This window comes from Peromyscus eremicus, chromosome 6 (genome assembly GCF_949786415.1).
Source record: "Peromyscus eremicus chromosome 6, PerEre_H2_v1, whole genome shotgun sequence".
NCBI lineage: Eukaryota > Metazoa > Chordata > Mammalia > Rodentia > Cricetidae > Peromyscus > Peromyscus eremicus.
The window spans coordinates 106067204-106084842 of record NC_081421.1 but is presented as its reverse complement, the minus strand read 5'-3'; the positions used below and the strand labels follow the sequence as shown (position 1 = coordinate 106084842).

At 39.8% G+C, this 17639-nt stretch overlaps 1 protein-coding gene across 1 annotated transcript in view; it reads right to left on the bottom strand.

Moving 5' to 3' along the window:
* The window catches only part of Cenpe (centromere protein E), a 64420-nt gene that overhangs the window by 44128 nt on the left and 2653 nt on the right, over positions 1-17639 (bottom strand). Inside the window, exons 2-15 of the mRNA XM_059266287.1 lie at positions 17354-17445; positions 15738-15827; positions 15490-15608; positions 14744-14863; positions 13977-14058; positions 13743-13810; positions 13597-13662; positions 10877-10928; positions 7860-7947; positions 6759-6888; positions 5200-5319; positions 3946-4104; positions 2337-2508; positions 1466-1554 (exon numbers count right to left, since the gene is read on the bottom strand). Of these exons, the coding sequence (XP_059122270.1) occupies positions 1466-1554; positions 2337-2508; positions 3946-4104; positions 5200-5319; positions 6759-6888; positions 7860-7947; positions 10877-10928; positions 13597-13662; positions 13743-13810; positions 13977-14058; positions 14744-14863; positions 15490-15608; positions 15738-15827; positions 17354-17445 (1447 nt within the window). The remainder of the gene's footprint in view (positions 1-1465; positions 1555-2336; positions 2509-3945; positions 4105-5199; positions 5320-6758; positions 6889-7859; positions 7948-10876; positions 10929-13596; positions 13663-13742; positions 13811-13976; positions 14059-14743; positions 14864-15489; positions 15609-15737; positions 15828-17353; positions 17446-17639) is intronic.

Genomic DNA, 17639 nt, shown 5'->3' with positions numbered 1-17639 from the left:
AATCAGTTGACATAGGCTGTTCTCTTCTTTAATCTGACATTTACATATATCTCTGCCCATCCCAGACAGGGAAACACCATTTGAGAAAACACTGAAGCCCACTGACCATGTCACTGACTCAGTGATACCACTGATCATTTAACTCCTTCCTCCTCTGACTCATTCCTGAGAGGGCTTGGAAAGGAAAGAGAAGTGGGATGGACTGACCTCTATGCTGCTAATGGTTCCCATGTTTTACCATATCATCCTGGGAGAAGCAAATTTCTATTTTCTATGCTACTTTGGAAAAAAACTATGATAGAGGAAGAAAAAAAGCTTAACATAGGATTTTTAGTTATTTATTTTTGGGAGTCTTTAAAATTTAAATTAAAAGTGTCTCAGTGTTCTGCCAGCATGTTTATAAATTTTATGTTGTATACTGTCTGTGGAGGTCAGAGAGGGAGTTGGATCCCCTGGAACTGGAGTTACAGGCAGTTGTGAGCTGCCATGTGGGTGCTGGGAATTGAACCTGGGTCCTCTGGAAGAGCAGTCAGTGCTCTTAACCATCTAGCCAGACCTCTATTTATTTTTAAAAAACAAATTCTAGAACATGCGCAGAACACTCTGCCTTGATAGTCATCAATTAGTAGTGCCCAGAATTGCAGGGAGCACTGCAGATGTTTCCAAACTAAAAACAAAATTTCCTTATTATACATTTAGACAACTTTACTATATACCCGAGACTCTGGGCTTTTTTTTTTTTTTTTTGAGACAGGGTTTCTCTGTATAACAGTCCTGGCTGACCTGGGACTCACTCTGTAGACCAGGCTGGCCTTCAGCTCACAGAGATCCACCTGCCTCTGCCTCCTGAGTGCTGAGATTAAAGGTGTGCACCACCACCACGACTCTTGTCATTTTTAAATCAGTTGTTTACCCTCAAGGGATTTCTCAAATCAAAATATAAAACTTAAAACTATCACAGATCCTCAGATTTGTTAGTAAGAGCTGTAAGCAGGTTTCTATTACATTAGCACACACCTGCTTCACAGAATGTTTAGTCTATCTCTAGATATCTCAGAGCTATTTAGCAGAGATATAAAATGATAACAGTCTTCCCTATAATCGGCTTGTCTCTGATATTAAGTCAGGCAGGGTTAACAATGTGGTGTAACAGCAAATCCAGCAAGAGAGGGCTCAGCAGTAAAAACACTTGTAAGGCTCCCAGTGACTCCGGTTCTTTTCCCAACACCCACAGGGCAGCTTCAAATCACCTGTAGTTCTGCCTTCAGGGGATCTGATGTCCTCTGCTGACTCTGCAGGCACCAGATATGCAGTGGTGTACACACACACACACACACACACACACACACACACACACACACACATGCATGAAACATGCACACACATGAAATAAAAATCTTAAGAAAAACAAAACAAAAGGAAAAACAAATCATAAAGACAGATGCTCTATTGAATACTTAGTTACCTCGCTTAGCAGCTTTGTTGCTGAATTCCACTCTACCTCAGGCAACGGATCTAGAGTGTTACTGAACGCATCAGACTCAAATGAGAGTGCTGTAAGTAGAAAAAAAAAAAAGATGCATGTTATAAATATATTTGGTATAAGTTTTGCTAAAAATAAAAATGAGATTAATAAAGAATTCTGACTAGATGTAAGCTCAAATTAACTTACACTCAGGTATGACTGCCAAGAGCATGTCAACAATAGATATGATCACTGATCATATTATTGTATGAATTAAGAAAGCTGTCTGGAATTTGTGATAAAATAAAGATCTTTGAAACAATACAGATAAAAACAACAAATTCTATATCTGAGAGTTGATCAGTGTCAGTGGATTAAAATGTCCCTAAAGATGATTATAATGCTGGAGACATAGTTTTGAAACACAGTCCTATAGAAATGATATAAATGACACACCCTGAATAAACTAGAATAAAACTAGAATAAGTTTAGTGGGATGTTATGTGAAGACTGTACCATTTTAACTGAACATTAGAGCAAAAATAAATCATGCACCTGACTTATATGCTCCAACTACACTATACTGTTCTGTTTGTGACAGGGTCTTACTATAACCCAGTCTAGCTTTGAATTCCTGGCAATCCTCCTGCCTTAGTATCTCAAGTGCTGGTATTCACAAGCCACTGTACTTGATTTCCATTTCATCTAAATCTTAAGAGATTTGGAATCAACAGAATTTCACGAATGTTCACTATTTAATCATATCTGAACTATACATACTTTACTTAACCATATTTCTCATATTAGCCAAGTAAGTGTCTATGGAGACACATTTATAATCCAACAGAGCTCCACCTGGAGAAGTACTCACATTCATCATTCTCTCCCAATCTCATCAGAGAGTTTTCTCTCAAAAGAGTCACAGAAGTTTTGCGTGCTCTTGTTGTTACGTTTGTTGGGACTTGAAATTCATTGACGTAGTTTGAATTCTTCATTTTGTTAATTTTGCCATAGCACCAAGTAACTCTTCGCTTCTTTTTAACCTGAAAAAACAAGAACAAAAGAAATCAAAATTATTCCATACAGACCCAAACTCAGACAAAATAGAACAAGGAAGCTACTTCCTATTTTTTATTTATGTAAACACCATGGTAGAATTCCTAGGTCTGGTTTACTTTGGGACTTTAAGAAAACACACTGAGCTCTGTGGTAAGCACATGTTTACCCTGCACAAAGCCCTGGGTTAAATCCCAAGAACCAAGAGAGAAATGTAAGCACTTTTGTCAATTATAGGATCAAGTGCTGACTCTAGAATCAAGTACATCTCTTTTCTCCTTCCCAAACCCTCCCTCCTCTGTCCATCCAACAGTCTACCCTGACTCACTGTAAAGCAGTTTTCGTCCTCACCACACAACTAAAGACTGCTCTTGCAAATAAGTCAAGGCTTCACTGTATCCACAGCCAAGGAACAAAACCCAAAACACCAAAGTCCTGTTTAGTTTCTCTCTCAATTCCTCCCCAATTTGTCCAGTTTGCTCCCTTTCCAGGGTCACAATTCCCCCAGAGATGCAACTTACCTGATGCAGACAGTAGCTACACCCTTCTGAACCTCAATGTTGATGTGACATACAAGGCTCTGTTGTCCTTAGCATAATGCCACATTCATATTCCTCAATGTGCTTCAATATGCCCTGGCCACTGTGCATTTTAAGTTCAAAGTATGTTTACCATGCATTTGCAAAACTCTTAAACTTTTGGTAATGTAGGTTACTTCTTGAAGCATCTTCCATTGAGCTATTTCCTATTCATTGCTTACCTATACATCAACCAGTACTTCTTCAATGTCTGCACATCTCCTAGTGACTTACACAATATGCCTATTGGTAATTATACTGAAGACTCACATTAGGATTTTCTGTGTGGAAAGGACTGTTACACACATTCATGAGAATGGACATCAAGCTATCCTTCAGGTAAAGTCAATAGTTAGTAACTGATGGAACTGAGATTAGAGTTCAGTTGGTCTGGCTTTGAAGGATACCCTAACCAAAATACTCCATCATGTCTACTGGACAAACAGAAATCTATCCCAGGAAAAACAAAAAGGACACCTGCTGGAGGCAGGATTTTGATCCCTACACTGATTTATAATGTCAATAGGTTTTCCTGAGTTAACATTACTATTTATTAAGTAGAAGATACTTTCATAAACCCTAGTGATCTTAGTTCCTAATCATCTCATAAATTTCATTAGACTTTACTAAGAATCATAGTTCAGACACCCTAGACTTTTTGAATTAGTATCTCTTCACGTGAGAACTGGGGAGAGGTAATTATAACTCATTTCTCAGGTACAGATGATAAGTGGCAAACACACAGAATGTTCTAGATTTCCTAAAGATCCCGTGTCAAAGGATAAAAAGTATTAATCTTAGCACACAGAAAGGCCTATTCTGTTTTCTGCCATCTTGCAGACCTACCTTCAGCTCCTGCTGCAATGCAATAGAAGACGATGTCACCAGCATCCGCTTCAGGTTCTGGATTTTCTCATCCTGCACTTTCTGAAGCAAGTCTTTTTCATCCAGGAGCTGGGCCAGTTGATCCTTTTCCATTTCCTGTGCCCGAGTCTTTGTATTTACCTAAGAAATATTGGGTTATGTTAACTGTAAACGTAGCAAAACTGAGTCTTTGGAAGTAGCTTCAACAATAGAAAATTACATTTGCATGTAATCTATGAGAACTTGAATTTTATTAAAATAAGATATTGTCTATACGCAGAAACCCAACATGTAGCTATCATAGCCAATAGTTACTTAAATGTAAGAGATAAAATACATGCATTTCTTCTCATTAGGATACTACATCTCATGTTAGGATAATGTTGTTAATTCTATTAATTGTCTATGAAGATATGAATAGGTAAGGAAGTCGTAGAAGCTGAAATATGAAAACTGACTGTAACACTAGAGATGTTCTTGACATTTTAGCTCATTAAAAAAACCCACTAAAATGAAGGGTTTTTAACAAGATATGGGAACATGATGATAAAAACAAATGAAGTAGAACAATAGGCTGACTGTTCTACACTTACAGGGCTGGCTATTACCTCAGGGTGGAGGGGCATTCAGGAGAATGTGAAAACACAGAAGGTAGCTTTAGGTCACCATACAATCCACGTACAATGACACATGGTGTCTTAACATAGCTAAAAAATTTCTACAATTTCAAGAAACTCCACTAATTCAAGAAATGCCCCCTCCTTTTGTTTTTTGAGACAAATGTAGTCTAGGCTGGTCCAGAAATGGCTACACAGCAAAGGATGATCCTGAACTCCTGGATTTCCCTGCCTCCAACTCCAAGGTGCTAGTATTATAGGCATCCAGCACCAGGCTTGGTTTTCTGAAGTGCTTTGTACACAGCAGGCAATCATCCTATCGACTTAACGACATCTCCAACAGTCAGAAACAAGGTATTTCAGTTCATAGTAAATTTCTTTTGTTGTTGCTGAAGACGGACCCAGGGCCTTGTACATTCCAGGCAGCACTCTACCACTGAGTTCCATCACAATTACTAAAGCTAAATTTTTATGAATTGAATTATTTTAAGTTAAAATCTGTTTGTTTTAAAATTAAGTTGCAGCAATTCAGCTTTTATAAATTTATAGAGTCTCTTAGGCAGATCTCCATCATTCTATATTGGCTGTTAGTCCATCACCCGAATAAAATCATACATACCTCCTCTAGTTGTTTTTTAAGGTCCACTATTTCTTTTCTGTATCTTTTCAAGAGAGCTTCGTCATTTGACACCTCATTAACATAGGGAGTATTCTTCATATATTTAGCAGTGCTAGCAAACTGGGACAAAACATCAAAGTATAAGATATTCAATATTTAAAATAATTCCAATAATAACAATTGTTTTTTGCAATCAACTTTTTTTTTTGAAAAAAATAAATAAAATAAAAATAAAAAACAACAACAAAAACCCACAGCACTTTTGGCTGAAAGTATTTGCCCTTCTTTTATCTTTTTATACTCTTTTTTTTTGGGGGGGGAGGGGAGAGTGATGTGCATGTGATGTGTTCATACACGTGTGTGCGTATGGAGGACAAGGGTTAGAGATCTTCATTGATTGCCCCACCTTCTTTATTGAGGCAGGGTTTCTCACTGAACCTGGAGCTCGCGGATTTGGCTAGTGCAGCCAGGCAGCTTGTCCTGGGATCCCTTGTCTTTGTTTGCTGAGTGCAGGGATTGCAGGAGAGGTGCTATGCCTGCCCAGCTTAGATGCTGGGATCTGAAGTCTGGTCCTCACACTGGTGAAGAGAGGGCTTTGTCCAGTGAGCCATCTCTCCAGTTCCCAGGACTCCATCAGGGAATCTTGTTGGAAGCCAAGTCTTATCTACTTTATAAACGGTGTGAGGCCGGGAGTACCTTGAGGCAGTACTCAACAGCTACAATTCTTTTCTTTTCTATACAGGATCTTGTTACATGGCTCAGACTGGCTTGAGACTAGATAGGTAATCAAGCTAGCCTCAAACTCAGAGGAACCATCTTGTTTCTGCTTCCCAGAAGCTAGAATTAGAGGCATATATCATTATATTTGGCTTAATTTGTTTTCCATTTAGAGAGTGTTTTATGTTTCCCAGGCTGGTCCATCTGCTTCAGCTTCCTAAACACTGGGATTTGAGGCACGTGCCACCATGCCCAACTTTGAAGTATTGAAGCATTTTTCCCCCAATGGGGAAAACTCAGGGTCTGCGTATGCTATGAAAATTCTTCTCAGACTTACATCCATCCCCCCGCCCCCAACAGCTAAGCGATGGTATGTGACTATCTTAAAGTGACCATTAACAACACTGGATCCCTCACCTAGAAAGCTGCTATATTAACTTGTTTTCCATTTTTCCTTTTCATTTCCTTTCTTTTTAAATAGAAAATGTAGGCCTGCAGCTTATATGCAGCCAATTGTTAGGAGAAATTCACTAAATGTTTGGTCACACACACATATATTTTTGGATTACTATTTGTGGCAAGTAGCACTAGTTTTTCATTTATGAACCTCACATAAAGCTTCTAGTTATAGAAAAAAAGTGAGTTAAAGGAAATATCAAATCATTTCAGTTAAAAGTATTGGGTGTGCCCAAAACTATAGAGATGGGATACAAATATTAAAGCCTGGAAAAATTAAATTAAGGAATGTTAATTGCTAGACTGTACATCAATTTCATAACAGGCATTATGTCAATGGAAGTTAGTCATTCCCTACAGTGCAGTCAGATGAAAATGAAACTCACCTGGAGAGTGGTTAGGGTTTCATCCAAGGACACTGGAGTGATTGTGCAGATGATACGTGTTTTCGCATTTCCTCCCAAGGAATTCTGAAGAATTCGTGTTAATTTGCTATCTCGGTAATTTATGAAACCACTTAGCAGGAAACAAGTGTGGGAAGAAAAAGATTGAGAAGGTACTATATATAAATGTTTTCCTTTAAAAAATGAATAGTCATCATTTTATAAACTAAGTTTTTAGAGTTTGTGTAAGACAGATCAAACTGCTAATTCAAACTACTTAAGGTAGAAAATAAACTCAGTAGGTTAGAGTCATATGTACAAGAAGCTATGCTCATAAATTATGCATGTGTATTAAAATCCCACAATGAAGCACATTATTATATATACTTAATGTATGCTAATAAAAAACAAAACAATTGAAAAAGGACTCTCCAGGCTGGTGAGATGGCTCAGTGGGTAGAGGCCCTTGTGCAATGTTCTGAAGACCTAAAAATCAGATTCTTGGGTTCCACAAGGCAACAGGAGAGAAGTGATTCCTAAGAGCTGTCCTCTCACTATCAGTTGTATTTGCAAAATCAAAAAACAAAACAAAACAAAACAAAACAAAAAACAAAAAAACAACCCTGTAAGAAAAAGGCTCTCTAAGCAAACAGCTCAGGTTAGGATCTCGACACAGTGTAGCTGGCAGACCAATGCTGGAGGCGGGGATGGGAATCCTGTAGGCTCTAACCCAGGTAGTGTGCATGGCATCAGCCATGAAAGGGCCTTGAGAAGGGAGTTAGAGAGTAGCAGGCCAAACCACCTCAGGCTCCCACATGATTCGGAGCAGATAAAAATGCTAAACTGTACAAAAGGACATCCCAGATTCTTAAGTGAGGAAACATCCACACTGTGCCACATGTACACTGAAATGTCACACTGTACTCTGTAAGTATGTCTAATTATCACATCTCAAATAAACACACATGCTTAAAAAAAGCCAGCTCACAGAAACCCAAAATCTTTTAACAGTGTAGAAGAAATCGATACACTTGATTATGACTGAAGCATTACAGTTTTCCATATAATAAAAACCACAAGAAATAAGTATAAAATAAAACTTACCCAACTTGTCCATCACTAAGTTTCTTAATCACTTGCCCCAAAATAAACAAACTCCGATTTATATTACAGCCTTCCTTGAGTCGCACACCTGAGTTAAACAAATGTAAAAATGAACTTCTGTACTAAATAAAGTGCTGGCTTGTAAGTTGTAAGTCAGACGTGAAAGGGTCAGATGCTAAAGTCCACACTGTGGTTCAACCTGAGCTCACTTTTAACACTAAGAGGTCTCTTTCTAGTCTGCCTATAGATGAAGTCAAACAGAAACATCACCACTGAGAGAAAACAACATCAAGAAAACAGGACTAAGGGGAAAAATGCCTGTTTCCCAAGGTCCTCTGACTTCTCAGTTCAATCCTTTTATAAACCTTTAAACAAAGGTGATCATGGACTTCCAACCAAATGTCAGTAATTTTTACTTTTAAACTGTTAATATATAATGTGCTTACACGATTCAAAAAGTTAAAAGGAAAAATGCAAACCTTGGAAAAGCACATGCCCACTTTCCCCTATTCAGACAGTTCCTGTTCCTCACTAGAAAACCAGTATTGCTCCTTTGCCTTTTCTTCCAGACTTAAAAACCACCTCCATATAGAGTCGTCATCTTTTCCCTTTCTATCCAGACTATACACACTACTTTGTTTTACTGACAGGGTTTCTCTGTGTAGCCCTGGCTGTTCTGTAACTCACTCTGTAGACCAGGCTGGCCTCGAACTCAGAGATTCGTTTGCCTCTGTCTCCAGAGTGCTGGGATTAAAGGTGTGCACCACCACCACCTGGCTTACATATTACTTTGTACTTTGCCTTTTCCCTTGAAAATGTATTTCAGAAAAAAATTCCCTATTGGTAAAGATTGGCCTTCTTCATTTTATATCATATAATTCCATTGTGTGTTTATCCCACTTTAATTGTCCTTTTGAAAGACACATGTTTCCAATCTTCTGCTCCTATAAAAAAATGTGACAAATAATTTTGAACCAATGTTATTTCTGCTCCATTAGTTACCAGCAAATATTGCTGCCCAACAAATCAGCTTAATAAGAACAGCATGTCTCTTGCTCACATCATACTCCTGAGGGTGCACTGGTGTGGTACAGCAGCATGTCTCTCTTGCTCACATCACACTCCTGAGGGTGCACTGGTGTGGTACAGCAGCATGTCTCTGTTGCTCACACTCCTGAGGGTGCACTGGTGTGGTACAGCAGCATGTCTCTCTTGCTCACATCACACACACATACACACTCCTGAGGGTGCACTGGAGTGGTGCAGGAGCATGTCTCTCTTGCTCACACTCCTGAGGGTACACTGGTGTGGTACAGCAGCATGTCTCTTGCTCACACTCCTGAGGGTGCACTGGTGTGGTACAGCAGCATGTCTCTCTTGCTCACACTCCTGAGGGTGCACTGGTGTGGTACAGCATGTCTCTGTTGCTCACACACTGAGGGTGCACTGGTGTGGTACAGCAGCATGTTTCTCTTGCTCACACACTTGAATGTGCACTGGTGTGGTGTATATAGACCAGTCTGCTGGGTGGCTCCAGTTAGGCTGTGGGGTGAGCTCTGCCTCTGTGTTCTCATTCCTGAGTCAGAGGCTCTTCTTATAGTGCATTAGTTAGGAGCACCAGCACGAGTAAGGCACGCACTATAAATGCCCATTTATATCTTTCCATCCGACTCTCTTGGCTACCAGCCTTTCTCTTCAGGTTCTAGACTTTGTGTAGTAGACAGATAGTCTTTCCCACTGTGGACTGACTTTTAACACTCATTTTCCCTTCCTTTCTTTGACAGGATCTCCTTGTGGATCCCAGGCCAGCCTTGAACTTGTCGTCCCCAGCTCAGCCTCCTGAGTCCTGGGAACTCCAGGTGGGGACCTCTAGCTCCTGATTCCGTCCAAGTAGGCTGACAATTCATTCAGTATTATGCAAGTTTTCTTTCTTCTTTTTCTTTGTGTAGCTTTTGGAGCCTATCCTGGAACTTGCTCTGCAGACCAGGCTGGCCTCGAACTCACAGAGATCCACCTGCCTCTGCCTCCCAAGTGCTGGGATTAAGGCGTGCGCCACCACTGCCTGGCTTGTATTACACAAGTTTAATTATGGTAGCTCAGGTTTTACTAGCCTGTGGGACTGAATTTCCATTCACTGTCCTTCTCAGACAGTCTTGTCTGTTTTCAATTTTCCACACACATGTTAAATCACTGTATCCAGTTTAAATACAAAAATGTACTTTTGACTTTACTAGGAATGTTTTAAATCTAGACTATACATATACATGACATCTTTATAATTTTGAATCTTCACATTTGAGTGTGTTTTTTCATTAAGTCTTTACAACCTCTGAGTTTTAAGAACTTTAGTTTTATGCAACCTTTGAGTATCTTCCTAGAGAGCACATTTTATTGGTCTAGTCTTTTTTGTCCACTAAAATAGTCAACCTGGGTTTGTTTGTTTGTTTTTTTTTTTGCTTATGAGAGTTATTTTTATTGATTTATTTGAATGCTACTACCTTTTATTTGGCTTTTCTCATTTTTTTTCACTCTTATAAGGAGAATGGGAAAAATCAAATGGTCAATCTTGTCATGAAAATTTAGAACTATCCAGATAAATCTGGCCTCGATGTTGCAATCCTCCCATATGAGAGCTCTGCAGTTCAGATGTTAGGAAGTCTTCTTGGACTTCTTTTCAGCACTAGTCACGGTCATTGTGTTTTAGTGGAGGGAAAGCTTTCTGAAATACGGTGTCAAGGTAAATGGCAAAGTACAGAACCAGTACATTAGTACTAGAAGGACGCTTCCCACCACCTTTGTTAATTTCTAACGAATTAAGATAGCTTAGATGGTTTTCATAGTACATTCCTGGGCTGCCAGCTACACAGCCCTGTCAACTGCAAACCTGAATTTTTCAGTTGGTGCTGCAGTAGGTCAAAGGAACTAAGTTTGATTTTTATAGTAGCGACTTTCCTCTGGAGTCATTCCGTTCTCAACACTTTAACATAAACGGTCAGGCGTTATCAAGTTCTCATTACCTTCAGCTCCTGTTTGAGCGGCTCGTTCACTGCCCGCAAGATCAACCAAATTCTGTAAGACAGATGAAAACGTGTTTAGGAGGCGTAACCAGAAAGAATAAACTCTAACTTGGTGAAGAAACAGTTTAAAGACACGTTATATTGGCATATCCCCTTGAATCCTTGTCTCCTAGCTACTGTTTAGGCCTCTCCTTTTTTCACTGAGGCACACTGGACTCCATGCCTTGTTCCTTCTCTCTCTCCTCTCTACATATACTCCATGCTGTTGAGGTATGTCCTACACAAAGTCCAGAACTTTACCAAGGAGAATATGATCTTTGCAACCCGGCCTCTGCTGCTCTTTCTCTTTATTTCTAACATTTTAGTCCATCCTTTCTCTGTATTCAAGAACCAAGACTAACACTGTCTTCTCAGTGGAGCTTTGCCACCTTCACCCTTCTCACACATCTAAAATGAATGCATCTGTAACTGCATTCAAACTTTTAGAGGTAAGACTTATTCACACAGTACCAATTTTTGTGGGCTGGCCAAGTAAGTACCATACTACACTGTAGCATTTTTGAAAGCACTGGCCTCTCTTCCATTCCGTAAGTAACATGGAAAAAAGTGAGTATCTATTACACTGTGGGCAGTGAGTGTATTTAGGAGCTGGAGCAACAGCAGAGAGCCACACGAATAAGCTCTGCTCATACAGACCTTACACTACACACGAGGTTTGTGAGAAGGGAGGATGGGTAAACACAAGAGCAGAGTTAGCTAGCTGGAAAGGGGAAGGGGACAGGTGGCAGGGAAGGCCTGCTGTTGGGCCCACATGTGAATGACAGAGGAGAGGGAGGGAGTCAGCTATGAAGAGATGAACAGAAACAGTGCTGTATACATACAAGGTCAGCATACCAATTCACAAAGCAGCCCCCTTAGAGTGTTCGCTAATAACCCAGAAAGGCTCTAGCCGCTCGTACGTAATCCTAGAATCTGGGAAGTAATGGCACGAGGACTGCCCTGAGCTCTAGGCAAGCCTAGACTACGCAGAGTCCTAGGCCAGCCTGTCCTAATAAGCCAAACCAAACATCCACCAAACCCGAGAAAGGGCACTGCGGCACTGGTGAACTGAAGTGACAACGTCCCGCTGCAGGCAGGGCCAGATTATGTAGTGTCCTGTAAGCAAGACTGAAAACAGGGGACTTCTTAAATGCAGAGGGAACTACCTGAAAGCTTATGCAAGAGATAATACAGTGTAATTCAACTTCCTAAAAGAACAACTGTGGCCCTGAAATGTGAAAAGCCACAGAACCCTCACGATTTCGACCGAAGGGTAAGTGAAAAGACAATACAGACAAGGCAGAGTTGAGGGAAGCCGGAGAATAACACCCCGCAAGGCCAGGAGACAACCAGCAATCAGCCCCCCAAAGAGCCTGAAGATGACTCCAAAGGGAGCACTTCTTTCCAGTTTTACAGGAGGTAGGCAGGCTGGCAGGCAGTATCCTAAGACCCACACACGACAAATCAGCAAAGGAGTGAACAGAAGAAACAAGAGTAGTAAAACTAAGAGAAATGTTAAAATTATACTGAAACATCACAAGTCAGACTTGGAAAACAAAACACAGGTTACATAGAGGTTCTTGTTATTAAGATATTAAAATCTATTAAAACAAATGTTTTCAGCAAAATAAGAGAAGTTAGGACTAGATGTTAACATCTCTTTATCGAAGCTTGGTAGTGCCTGCCTAGGGTGAGGCAGAGAATTACGATTTTAAGGATCTCCTGGGCTACATGGTGATATCTGATAATAAAAAAGGAAATAAATGGGAGGATTACTTATGTGGTCACAGCAATGTTTGCATAATGCTCATATTCAATGAATGTGTAATAAGCACAGACCGTGAAACATGTTTGTACTAAAAGACATCTCTCTTCTGTTTAAGAGACTTATAGTCTAAAATACTGTTCATGGGCCAGTGGGGATGGTAAAGGTGTTCAGTGGTAGAGGTAGGAACCTCTACCTAACCTGTGTTTTGTTTTCCAAGTCTGACTTGTGATATTTCAGTATAATTTTAACATGCACAGGGCCCTAAGGCTGATCACTATAGTAAAACAAAACACAAAATTCCCACCGTTTATAAACATGTTTTCTCACTGTTACAAAAAAAAAAATAGTTTTAACCATTCTACCTAGTTTTTTGGTGGTGTTGTTTTGTTTTTGTTTTACTCATATACTTCTAAGATACACTGGCTAGGATTAAAAAGAATACAAACAAAAAAACACATCCAAATTCCAAGATTCATCTCTCAGGCAAGAGACTTTGTTGGTGGTTAGAAAGACTCAGCTGCTGCAGTCTGCAGGCATCACACAGGAACAAAGATGCACTAACCATTACACTAACATCTCAGCTGGTACCCGAGGCTAACCCTTGCACTAACATCTCAGCTAGTACCCGAGGCTAACCCTTGCACTAACATCTCAGCTAGTACCCGAGGCTAACCCTTGCACTAACATCTCAGCTAGTACCCGAGGCTAACCCTTGCACTAACACTTCAGCTAGTACCCGAGGCTAACCCTTGCACTAACATTTCAGCTAGTACCCGAGGCTACTCCGACGATCACTTATGCTGCCAACTACTGACCCTTTGTTCCTACTTAGTAAAGAGTTCTTATTCAAGCAATCACCCAATAGCCTGTCTTCTTGGGCCCATATGGAAAGTTATGGTTTAAAAATACTCACTAAATGCGACACCTTGATAGACCCGTCACAATTAGAAGATTCACCGTTTTCTCTGCTTTCCAAAATCTATACAGAAAAGGCAACTTGTCAAAATGAGTAATTCTTCTTTGGAAGGTCCAAATGTAGGGAGAAACAGAATTACCTACCATCCTGAAAATCGTGTGAGAGCGACTGCTTCTCTGGTTCATTTTGGTTATTCCATAATGCCGGTTCTCTGTAAAAATGAGTTATACGTCAACTGTGTATTAACTTAAGCCCAGGACAGATGCCAGGCTTCCGCTAGCTCACTGTGACAAGTCTAGTGGGAGGCTGTCTTAGTTTAGCCCAGTAACAGCTACGATGGGGAGTTCTGATGTGCATTAGAAGTACAGCAGCCTTACTCTCGCCGGTTGTGATCCACTTCAAGGCCATTTCTGCGGTGTAAACCACTTCTTCTGTAAGATCGGCAACATAGACATTCCTCTGAAAACAGTTTAATTGGGAAAAGATTAGAGAAACAAAGTCTGCTTTCAAAGTTATAATCTACTCAGATTTGAGAAAGTTAAAAAAAAGAACAATTATTCTGTAGAAAAAAAAGCAACTTATTCACAATTTACTATGTACATTGAACACACAAAATTCTTTCATTTTATAAACTTCATTATAAAAAAACCTCGCAAATATAAAAACATCACACACCAAAATTATCCAGACCCAAAATATGTACAACTCAGTGAACTTTCATATACTTAGAACAGGCAACTGGAACAGAACCTATTTTAAAGTATAAACTTTCTGTATCAAATACATTTTATGCCCTTCGTTTTAAATAAACTCATACTATTGTCATTTCATAAATATAACTAGATTACTCTTCCACCTTTTCTTATCCCCCCTACATCCCTATCAACTGGTATCATTGGTACCAGTGCTGATCCCAATATGATTTTTAGTTTGGTGACTCTAGTTAACCAGGGACATCTATGTGGCTACTGAATCCAAACTGGATCCACTTGAGGTTCACAAGTGAGGGCAATGACTTCTCTCCCTGTAGCAAACAGTTCAGCAGTGCTCAGAGGGCCCCCTGAATGCCACCTTCCTCCCTGACTGACCACTGATAGGCTCATTCTTGGGCTGACCAGTGACGTCATCTAGTTCTTTTACTCACGTTGATGTCTTCCCGAATTATCAAAGGTTTCATTTTTTGAGCATTACAGAGTAAGTCTGTAATGGTTTCATTGTAGATCTCCATGTAAGACACCCGTAGGAGAAATTCTCTCTCAGGAAACTTGGAGAAAAACAAAATGTGTGAAGCATCAGAAAGCTCCCATTTATAAACTAGCATCATACATTCACACACTGAGTAAAGACCCCAAGAAAAGTTATCTGTGAAGCCAACAGAATCCACAGCTGTATGCTGATTAAAAAACACAGAAGCACTATTTCAGAAATAATGAATTGTCTAGGCTCAAAAGAAAGCCCTGACAGTAGATGCTTTTACTTTCGTGCAAATGCTCATTTCAAACCAACCTAAACCGATGATCAGCTGGCATACACTGCCCGCTGCCTTCCTTCTCGTCTACCCACGGCTACTTTTTATTGCAACTTAAGATCATTAGTAACCAAACAAAGCTAACATGGAACTAACTGCTCTGACAGGATCTCCTACTGCTTCATTTAGTCTACTTGTGGTTGGGAATAATACTGTTCCGGGACTCAACGGGAAAATTAATCCAAGAACTTCAAGTTCTATGAAGTGTGTGAATCGATGCTATGCTTTTCCTCTTTTCCCAGGAAAGTCAGGAAATGAGTGTGAATCTCTTTTTCCCTTTCACTGTTTCAAGAGGAAAACACCCACTGCCACTCAGTTACCACTACTTTTTCTATGTGTGCTACGAAGTGTGAAGTCGTTACCTTCTTAATCCTCTGGAAAATGTCATGAATGGCTCTGGGTATAACTCCCAAACAGTCTTCGGAACCCATCATAGTATGTGTTTTTCCCGAAGCAGTTTGCCCGTAAGCAAATATAGTACCTGTAAAAACAAGCAAAATATATAGATAAATAAATCAATGCAAAGACTCAAACTTATAGTGAATAAAACTATCAATACTTAATGGAACAGACACTGAAGATGTTTCTGCAACACAAAGTGAATACAAACCATTGTAGCCTTGTATAGCAGAATTGATGATTGGCACTGCGATTTCTTCATATACGTTTTTAGTGGTTTCATTACTGTGAAAGACACGATCTAAAAAGAACAACACAGAAATTCAATCAAACATATCAACTGCATTTTCAAAGAATCAGTAAATACCCAAAGAAGTAAACTGTCAGAATCTAAAATGGTGACACACCTAGGATGTCATTTCATTCTTATTCTTTTCATAAAACACCCTTCTCAAAGGGAAAATGCTCTGATCTCAGAAAAAACATATACGTCAACAACTCTATGGACTTTCAAAGGCAGCAGGGCATAGTGGCTCAGATGGGTCTAGAGTCTGTTAGGTAGTCCTGATTAGATCCTCTCAATGTTGGGTCCTGGCCTCTAATTTACAAGACAGGCACACTACCATCTTTACAGAACTACTGCAAACATATTAGTACTCAGGAAACGTGAGCAGTTATTAATTTTTTGAGAAATTTTGTTTTATAATGTATCTTGCTAAAAGCCTCACTCAAGCTAAATCAAGAAAACACTGAATAAAAATGAAACAATCGTCTGTCTTCTAAATTTAGGCATTTGTACTGATAAATTTGCCATTCTAGGATCTGAATCTTGGCTTGTTAGAGAACTAAAAAAAAAAAAAAAAAAAAAAAAAAAAGTGACACTTCCATGGTGAAAAAGTTCACAGGGAACAGATTTCTAAAACAGGGAAATGTGTTGGCAACAAGAAGCTCAGCAATCATTGTGCTTCTAACAGCTGTCCCTTAGAAGAAACGGGAAAATCAAGCACCACAGAGAGGCTGTTGAAGTCAGGATTTCAGGCGAAGGGGAGTTGGTAGACGTTTGTATTTTAATACCATCAACCTCAACCAGTTGATGAGTTCCAATCTTCTATATGTGTATAGGGCCACTATAACATGAGTCTTACAATGTCTTATAACAAAAAACCCAGAGCCAGATATCAGGGTGAAAGCTGAAGAAAGATCAGAGAAGCAGAACAGCCAGCCACTAGCTTACCTCTACGGAATCCTCAGCCTCAAGAGAGAGAGAGTTCCTGTTTCCTCACACCTTATATACCTTTCTGTGTCCTGCCATATTACTTCCTGGGATAAGGTGTGTGTCACCACTGCCTGGTTCTATATTTCTCTCATGTAGCCCAGTGTGGCCTTGAATTAAAAGTGTGTGTCACCACTCCTGACCTCTATGTCTAATTTAGTGGCTGGCTCTGTCCTCTGATCCCCAGGCAAGCTTTATGGGGGTACACAATATATCACCACAGGCCACCAAAGCCTAAAATACCGAAGCCTGAACTCTTGGGGACCTGTAATCTTGGTTTTATAATCTTTTAAATATACAGTTTTATCTTTAAAAACTCTATTATAAAATTGCTCTTTACTAGAAATCATTTTATTTCCTATACTTCTCTGATCAAAATGTTGTCACTTTAATTTTAACAATGGGATGACAGTGTAGGGTCTGGGAAAATGGCTCTGTTTACTGCACTTACTTTGTAGTTCAGGTTGGCCTCGAACTCCTTATCCTCCCCGCCTTCAGAGTGCAGGGAACAGAGGCTACCACACCCAGCATACGGTAACTTTTGATAAACTTACCAAAACTGAAGGATTTCCCCCCATCACTCTGATAAATAGCATTGTTGTCGGTCTTCCAGTACACATGGGCGGCTTCTCCAAGTTCTTCTTCTCTGGAAGAACAGAAAACCACACTTCAGTGAGTGATCACAGAGGTCACAGCACAGGAGGGATCATTTAAAACATTTCTCATTCTGAAGAATACTCCAGAAGTCGGCAAGAACAAAAAAGTCTACCTTGGGAGGGTCAGGACTCAGCTCTCTTCAATGAAGCTTAGTGATCTGCTTCCCATCAATTCCCTAGTGAA